The sequence below is a fragment of the Triticum aestivum genome, chromosome 3B (genome assembly GCF_018294505.1).
Source record: "Triticum aestivum cultivar Chinese Spring chromosome 3B, IWGSC CS RefSeq v2.1, whole genome shotgun sequence".
NCBI lineage: Eukaryota > Viridiplantae > Streptophyta > Magnoliopsida > Poales > Poaceae > Triticum > Triticum aestivum.
In genome coordinates this window covers 249,364,722-249,373,881 of record NC_057801.1, presented here as the reverse complement: position 1 = coordinate 249,373,881, position 9,160 = coordinate 249,364,722, and the positions used below count along the sequence as shown (strand labels likewise).

At 50.3% G+C, this 9,160-nt stretch overlaps 1 protein-coding gene and 1 pseudogene across 1 annotated transcript; one reads left to right on the top strand and one right to left on the bottom strand.

Annotated features, from left to right (window-relative positions):
* Positions 1-2,735: 2,735 nt before the first annotated feature.
* On the bottom strand, positions 2,736-4,116 carry LOC123067478 (uncharacterized; annotated as a pseudogene).
* A 205-nt stretch (positions 4,117-4,321) lies between these two features.
* LOC123065304 (uncharacterized) lies at positions 4,322-6,061 on the top strand. Its single transcript, XM_044488634.1, has one exon. The coding sequence runs from the start codon at positions 4,430-4,432 to the stop codon at positions 5,723-5,725; it is 1,296 nt and encodes a 431-aa protein (XP_044344569.1). The 5' UTR covers positions 4,322-4,429; the 3' UTR covers positions 5,726-6,061.
* Positions 6,062-9,160: the final 3,099 nt, after the last annotated feature.

Below are 9,160 nucleotides of genomic sequence, written 5' to 3'. Positions count from 1 at the left end.
AGTAGAAAATGTCGCCGTTGCAGGAGCAGCAGAGCATGAGACTTGGATTACTACACACTGAAATAAATTATCAAAACCACAACAAATCTTTCGATAAATCTCAATAAATTTGATCTATTTGGTCTACAACAGGACGAGTGGAGAATGAAAGAGCAAAAGAATCCATATCACCCGACAGTTTCAAGGACGTTCATGCGGACTTGGTGGCACCCTTGCGCAGATCTTTGTTGCGGGCCAGCTGTCGCTCGATGGTTGGTGCCTTCGTAGCCGATCCCCCGGACGCCTGCCGATGTTAGCGGCAGCGGCAACATTGCCACTGGCCAAGATCATTGGCACAGGCGGGGATGACGTGGTTAAGTCGCACTGAGCGCGCCGTCTTCCCCATGTCCGCCTCCTTTCCCAACGCCCTCGCCCGGACACCAAACCAAACAGCGCCACCGTCACCATGCCAAGCCGTGATGCCATCTGTGTGACCATTTGCCGTGACAACCCTACAAACAAGAGAGGGATGGTGCATGTCGTGGGAGAAAATGTAGGCCTAGTTTGGGAGCATAGTATTTCTAAAACCACAGTAATCTAAAACTATGGTATTGTAATGCCTAGACAATGAATACCTCAATTTCTAGAAACAGCAGTTTTCCTCTGCTTTAGCAAAACTACATAGCTTTTGGCAAGTACAGTCTTTCTAAGACCAGATAGGCGTGAGTGTTTCTCGGTTTGAGAAAAAAGGTCCGGACCTCTTTTTAGATACTGCAAAAAAACCTCAGTTTTGAATATACTACGGTTTTGTAAACTATAAAGTACTCCCTCCGTCCCATAATATAAGACGTTTTTTGACATTACACTAGAGTCAAAAAACGTCTTACATTATGGGACGGAGGGAGTATTTGTTTAAGCCATACAAAATAAAGTCTTTTAAAGGACTGGTGGACAATGCCAGCGCCCAGCGACATCCTCTCTTGCCGGGTTGGGGTTTGCTGGCGTTAATAACCCACTTCTCCTGTTTACGGAGCGGCTCATTTCCTAGTGAGAAAAATTCACTGTACGCCACTAAACTTGAGTCGGGTGACAGTTTGGTACCACTACTTCAAAATACTTTAACTACGGTCCAAGTACTTGCGCACAGGGTTCACTTTGATTCATTTGTACGATTCCGTGTACGTATTTGCTGACTTGGCCCAGTCAACGGCCGCCAGCTCGCTTTGACTGCCACCCGGTTGATCTTGGGGTGAATACTAGTCAATCCGGGGGTGTTTTTGCAAAAAACGCCATGACCATTCGCTGTCTCCCTCTCCTCACGCACCCGCTCGCTGCCGGTTTGTTACCCGCTCGCCGTTGGAGTTGCCATGCCCCGGTTTGTCACCACGCAGAAGCAAGAACGTATTTAGCCTGACTGGCCTCCATTGCTCCGAGAAAACTATGGCGGCAATGGAGGGCGCGAGGATCTGGACGGCGCGGGGCTACGGCGGCGGCTACGAGTCGGTGTCGGTGGGCGACGGCATGAGCATCTTCGGCCAGAGACAGAGCCAGAGCATCGACGTGCGGCGCCGCGGGAAGCCCCGGCGGCGAACCACGCTGCCCAAGGTCGTCAAGGTAGGCTTGGTCCCAGAGCCAGAGCGTGTCGAGTGAGCTCGAAGCGTGGCTCACGGCGGCGAGCTCCGACGACAGACGGCTCCGCCACGGCTTCGGTCACTCCTCGGACTCGGAGATCATGGACGAGGGACACGACAGCACGCCGTCTCTGCAGGCGATGGAGGCCAAGCTGGACATGGCGCGGGCAGAGCTCGAGTCCGCCAAAGGAGAGAGCCTCCAGTTCACGGCGTCCATGGAGCGCACGCGCACGGAGGCGGCGCGCCTCGCCGAGGAGATCGGCCGGCTGGAGGAGCAGGAGAAGAAGGCCGGAGCGCAGGTGCGGCAGCTGGAGGCCGCGCTGCGCGACGCCAAGTGCCGGCTGGGCGCCATCACGGCCGCCAATGAGATGGCCGGCGAGATCCTCGCCGACCTGGAGGCGACGCTGCGGCAGCTGGAGGAGGAGACCGAGGCGGCAGAGAAGGAGAAAACGCTGATGGAGCAGGAGGGCCAGTGCGTCCTGGAAGACGTGGACAGCGTGGACGCCGAGATCGCCGCCGCCGAGCAGAGGATCAGGGGCTCGATCAGGGAGCTGGAGGCGGCGAGGGCGTCGGAGGCCACGGTGACGGGGAGGCTGAGGGCCGCCGTCGATGGCACGGCGGTGGAGAGGGCGTCCATGGCGCCGCGGAGGTCCGGGAACGTGACGCTCCCGAGGTTCGAGTACGAGTACCTGACCGGCCGCGCCGAGGTGGTCCGCGCGGTCGCCGACAAGAAGGTGGCGGCGGCCGAGGCGTGGGTGGAGGCGCGGCGGGCCGGCGAGAAGGAGATGATCATGCGCGCCGAGGCGATCGAGAGGGAGCTCGGGCTTGAATTACATGCCGTGGACGACGACGAGAGCGCGGCGGGGCAGCAGAGGCCGCGCGACGGCTTACAGTGCGCGCACACGTCGAGGAGAGCCGCGATGGTGAAAGGCTCATCGGTGGCGCGTCAAGAAGGAAGACGATGCCACTGTCGCCGTTGCCGCCACCGTCACCGTTGGCGCGGCACCCACGGGCGCAGTCGCTCGCCGTAAGAAGCTGCTTGAAGCTCGTCGGCGGGAAATGCACGAGGCCGTAACTGAGATGCAATTCAAGACGATGAGGCCAATATCATTTCTATATGCATGTGTGCCTGTGTATTTTTTTACAACAACAATGAGTATATGCAGAGCATCAGAGGGGGCTGTAGAAGCACAACTATGTATACAAGAACAAGCACCCTTTCAGATGCGACATGAATACATGTATTATACCAGAGAAAAAGAAACTGTGTGGCGTAGGGATCTAGGACTATGATCTATCTCATGGTTTTGAGACGGCGGTCTTGCAAAGTGGGCAGGCGTTCTTTCGGGAGAGCCACTGCTTGATGCAGTGCACATGGTAGCCGTGGCCGCAGCTCAACCTCCCTACCTCCTCACTCGCTTCAAACTCTTCCTGAAAAATTGCAATGATTTGAAAGTTCATATTAACTTGTGAAGAGCCGATGCCGATGTGACATGGGGACTGAATCGAAAGGAGCAGGTTCATCGTCAAACTTGGCAAATGCTGCAGCTCCGCTTCGTCTCTATTGAGAAATGCTTGCGGTGGAACGACAGGTTTTTGCCAACCCTAAGGCCGCGGACGATCTCGTCTTCGCGCAGCCCTGTGCTTACGTAGCCAATCCTGTCCTCCAGCGCGAGTAGCTCCTGTAAACGATGTGGTTGAGAGACAATGTAGACTTGAGCAAGATGATGGTGTGCAAACTGAAATCTGCTGCACATTGTGGAGGGCGGTAGGGGGTACCTCGTAGTTCATGTTATCGACCATGGGCTACATATGATGGCTACTAGTAGCATAAGATTGAGCATGGACCCCTGATAGTCTGAAACCACCTACGATGTGCTCCCGCATGGTGACCCTGCGCGCCCGTTGCTCGGCGGTCCTCTGTCAAACGGAAATCAGAAGTCGGTTCAGAACAGGATGGAGATTCAGTTGAAAATTCGTTCAAAGTTTCAGCACGGGGAGACTCAAAGTGACCATCTCCACATCGGAAAATCAAGTAGAAGCAAGGAAAAGCCAGTACAAACCTCCCGGTGTCGCCTCTCCCCGTCCCCGCGGCGGCCCGGAGCCTCCGTGTGGTGGCGCGCCACAACGCAGTCCACGGACGACGCCTCGGCGGCGAAGGGAATCCCCGGGGTGCACGTGCACCACACGTCCCCAGCAGGCGTGACGCCGCTACCTCCGCCGCCCACGTCCCTCCTCTCCCTCCTCTTCCGGCGACGGGCGCGTGGGCCCGTGACGCGGCGGCGGATGCGCAGCCGAGGTCGCCTAGGCGCAACGCGAGCCACTGCTGCTTGCCCCTCGGCCAGTCAGGCTAAATACGTTCTTGCTTCTGCGTGGTGACAAACCGAGGCATGGCAACTCCAACGGCGAGCGGGTAACAAACCGGCAGCGACGAGGAGCAGAGAGGGTGCGGAGGAGAGGAGACAGCGAGCGGGTGCGTGAGGGGAGGGAGACAGCCAATGGTCATGGCGTTTTTGCAAAAACACCCCCGGATCGACTAGTATTCACCCTAGGATCGACCAGGTGGCGGTCAAAGTGAGCTGGCGGCCGTTGACTCGGCCAAGTCAGCAAATACGTACACGAAATCGTACAAATGGACCAAAGTGAACCCTGTACGCAAGTACTTGGACCGCGGTATTTTAGTGGTACCAAACTGTCACCCAGCTCAAGTTTAGCGACATACAGTGAATTTTTCTCTTTCCTAATTCCTTCTATAGATCAGACTGAGTTGGTTGGTTCGGCAGCGGACGCGAGGGAATCCCCGTCCAACCGCCGTATCTATGGCCGCCAACGGCCAGCCGGCGGCGGCGGTCGCCACCATCGACGACCTCCCTGAAAACCTGCTGCTCGATATCTTCCTCCGCCTTCCCTCCCTCTCGGACCTCGTCCGCGCCGCCTGCACCTGCCTGGCCTGGCGCAACCTGGTGACCAACTTCCCCCCCTTCCGCCGTCAATTCATCGACCTCCACCCGGCGCCCCTCCTCGGCCTCTTCTTCGACACGCCGTTTCAGGCTGTCCCCGGCATCCCCACCTTCGCCCCCGCCCGCCGGAATGATCCGGAGCTCGTGGCCGCCATCTTGAGCGGTGACTTTTTCCTCACCAGCCTCCAGGCGCGCGACGGCCCGGAAGCTAACTGGAGCTTCCTCGACGCCTGTGGCGGCTACCTTCTCCTCATCAAAGAGGATGAGGTATTGCTCCTGCTGCTAAACCCCTTGGCACGGTGGTGCGAGCGGTTCTTTGATCTGAGTGACTCCCGCATCTTCGAGGACGACGACTACGACCGCGAAGGCGATCGTCAACTCCTTTACGCCGGCCTGATCTGCGATGACGAAAACCCCGCGAGCTTTGGCATCTTCTGTCTTGCTGCCCATGGAGAGTTCAGGTTGCGGGCTGCGGTCTTCTTCTCATTCTTGGGAATGGGCGGCGATTGGTTCCTCTCCCCATGGTTGGATGTCCCGCACCATCCCAACCCCCACCCGGAAGGTGACGAAGATGACGAAGATGACGATGGTGACGAAGGTGATCTTGTGCTTGAGAGCGGCATGCGAGTGGGTAATTTCATCTACTGGCTTTATCAGAATCGTGCGTATGTGGTTGTCTTGGACCCCGACCCAAACAACCCGCGATTGTTTGTTGAGATGATCCCCCCTCTTCTAAATCTGGAAGGTTTTCGCAGCTCGATCCTTGGCCAAATTAACGGCGATAAGATGTGCATTGCTTATTCAAATGGATTCAACATCGGTTTCATGCTGCGTCAAGAAGATGGCCTTGATGCTGGGGCATGGGCTAACAGCAGGGTATTCAACCTGACTGATCAAGTTCGACGGAAGCTTGGGTACTTACCCCAGAATGGGCTGAAAATTGCGGCAATGCGGGGTAGCATAGTGTACTTCACAACATCACAGATGTTCCATCCGCTCGACGCCACTTGTTGGTTCGCTTGTCTGTGCTTGGAAAGTCGCAGGCTGGAGTGGTTGTTTCCGAGGACGTATAATGGTCTCTTCCAACCATACCACCATTCATCGTGGAGTACTTTTCTGTTACCAGAGAATGAAAGATTTTATCCCTTCATATGAGGAATGATGACAACCAGAGAAGGATATTCTGTGAAAAGCATTGCCTTGTTCTCCTACTGAATCAAAACATCCAGCTACCATCCAGAACTGATCTCTTCTTTGGACCTGCATCACGCTGAAGGTCCTGACAAAGTTCCTCGATATTCAGGATTCAATGGCTAGTCAATCCTGCATTTTGATCGTTTATGGTAATTGTTGTTGTCTGCTGTTACCAAACTTACCATTTACATTGTGGGTGGATTACTTCATCTGTTCCTTGACATTCAGGATTCAGTGATAACTCAATCATGTGTATTTTGATCGTTTATGGTAATTGTGTCGTCTTCTGGTACCAAACTTACCATTTACATTGTGGGTGGATTACTTATCTGTTCCTTGGATTCGCTACTGTCTCTTCTCGGTGTTGGGGCAAGGCATCAGGACCTTGGAGCCTCTTTTTTGTTCTGTCCGCAAGATCAGTGTTCTCAACTGGTTGTAGCCTGTTTACCAATTATGCCGAAAATCATCTGTGTTACTTTTGGCACATCTTTAGAAGTACCTACTATCTCTATGATATGTTGTTCTCAGAATGATGGCGTGTTCTATATGATTTTTTTGCATGAGTCATATTTCTTTTGGAGTGCTTTACTTAAGCAAGTTATTTCTTATATATTTGCAGTGTTTCTTGCACTGTATTAATAGATTGGCTAGTGATCTTGTTCTCTTTGTAAATTTACACATCTCTTCAGGAATTTGTGTCCAAAGCTGAAACAGGCAAACAAGGGCATGTTGGTCATGTTACAGCAAAGTTCAGGGATAAATGACATGTATCACATGATTATTTTGGACGGAGTATAACCTAGGGTTCATAGATGATTATTTTCTCTTGCCCAATATTCACTAGATAAATCCCTGAAGAGGTATGCTCAATTGCTGGATTGGTAATTCTGATTTCCTTTTTCTGTATACATGTCCAGCAAATACACAGTGGTATTAGATAAGATTGTTCTCTTACAGTTATGACAGCCTGAAATCTTCTATACCAACCAGCATTGTGGTGGAATCCTGTGGAGTTTATTTAACTACCATCATGGTCTAATATGAACTATGTGATTAGTAATATGCTCAAGGCATCAAACTGGCACCCAGAACACTTGTTATTTGTGTAGCTGCCATTGTTGGTCTTTGTAGGCATCCTTTTGAAAGATCTGTTCAGTAATATCATAAGTCAAGGTGATATCATGACAAGTTATGAGAACTGACCACTTGGTAGTATTGTCTCTATCTTGCCTTAATGTGAGATTTCTTCTGAGACATTTCAATTTCAATTTTTACAAGCGGATTGCATTTTTGCCCCCTTACTGTTCATTTCTTCCTGGTGCTTGCTTTTAATACCTGCCAGTTTGATGCGCGCTGTCTTGTCGGGGTTTACCAAGCCAAGCCTAGCCTCTGGTATAAGTGAATATAATTCTCCTGTTCAAATAGAAATTAGTAGGTTTGATTAACTTGTCTCTTATTCTTTTCCGCTGGAATCAAGTTCTATGGAATTTGTGTGGTCAATTGACCTTCTGTTTGCTATTGATTGGAAATTCGATCTATGTGTATAGTGACGGCTTCGTTCATTTCATGCAGTTATATAATACAGGAATGACTAATGTTAGTTTTTTTAGAATAATTGACTAATGTTAGTTGGACATGAACATTTGGCAGATGTTGCAGAGTGTCTGGGTTCAGGATGACATGATCAAGTGTTTTTTGTTGGTTCAAGCTGTTATATCTCAGGAATGTTAGTATAGACAGTAGTCTCCTGCCAAAATGAGTTAGGCCTGCAAACTCTTCTTAACCTTTCATTAGGAGCTCTACCACCATATGCACATTGTCGCTGAGAGGAAACTGCCATTGAAAAATAATGGCGACAGAATGCACATATGCACTATCGCGTACGAAATAACCGAACATTAGTTGCTGCCGCTGTTAGACATATCTCGTACTGTGTAAGTAATATCTGCTGCCACTGTGCATTGTCAATTTTGTGTTTGGTTACTCGTTGATGTTGAATACTTTTTTTTTAGATGCCGAACACTCTACCACACTATCTGTGGTTTGTGAGGCACCTAGTCATCTGACGATGGTAGTGAGGACGGGTGCAAGATACTGCTGTCCTCATGTTCGTACAATAGACCCCGCTACAGAAATTTATAGCGACAAAACTACTGAAAATAAAATTGAAATATATGAGAATAATACCGCATCATATTTTTTGTCATATTGCCTTGTGATATTCCAGTTCAATTGTTTGTTGCTATAAATTGATGATGCAGAGGGCCTGCATACTAGATGATGTAGATGGCTTGCATGTGGTGAAAAGTGGAAGATTTCATGCGTTTGAGATATGGATGACTTGTCTGTGCATTTAAATGGGATTGCTTACTTAGAAAACTAGAGATGATACCTTGGGCGTTACTGCTAGAATTAGTTGCAGTATTTCAACTAGATTTAATTGTATAAAACATTGTTTGAGAATTGAAATTAAAATAAAATACTTAATTATTGTATACACCTGTAGAACATTTGTCTTTTCGATGCATGGCATGGCATAGCATGGTGAGTTGGCACTATTGCATGTCGAGATAAGGCGGCTCTTTTCCTATTCGTGGTAACATCGTTAGTTGGCATAGTTATATGTCAAGAGAAATAGAACTAGTGGGGTTCAACTATTTAGATATATAGGATTTCAGAGGAGAACATATGAGAAAATGCCGAACCTTAACCGCCTCCGGGGACGCACTCGGGCGACTTCGGAGGCACCGCCACTACCACCCAAAATGCTTCGCCACTGTCGTTGATGGGGTTACCTACTACTGGTACGGTCAAGGACCTGCATCTAAGGTCCACCTGGGGTCCACACCATCAGTGGAAGCTCCCTGGACCACAGGCGCATTCGGATGTGCTCCACTGAAAATCCACTCTGATACACCGACTACACTCGGACGTCTTCCCTTCAGTCAGCCTAACCATCATCAGTCGGACAGAGGATGTGTAGGGGCGACGTGGGAGCTGCAATGGTCAAGTAGCTTAATATCAAGACTTCAAGTGTAGTTATAGCTGCCATTACCAGTAACTGATGTAGTTATCACTACAAAAAAAAGATACTTCCGTGATGATATGTGTTTGTCACAGTAGGTCACGTTTTCTGTCATGCCTGTACATTCATGAAAATTTTATAACAGAATCAAGATAGTCATACCTGTGCTCTCATAGAAGTGTTCCATGACATTACCAAAATTATCATCACGGAAGTGTCCACTTCCATGATGATAAATCGCGCGTCATGGAAGTGCTTTTGTCAAGGGTGACCGACACGTGGCATCCACTGTAACGGGTCGCCGTTAAGCTATCGGGTCCGATTTTGGATCCGATAACCCGTTAACAGCCCGGACCAATGAGGATTTTCCA

Bases quoted from the DNA above. Each gene is read 5' to 3' on its own strand.
- LOC123065304 (XM_044488634.1), top strand. From the start codon at position 4,430: ATGGCCGCCAACGGCCAGCCGGCGGCGGCGGTCGCCACCATCGACGAC.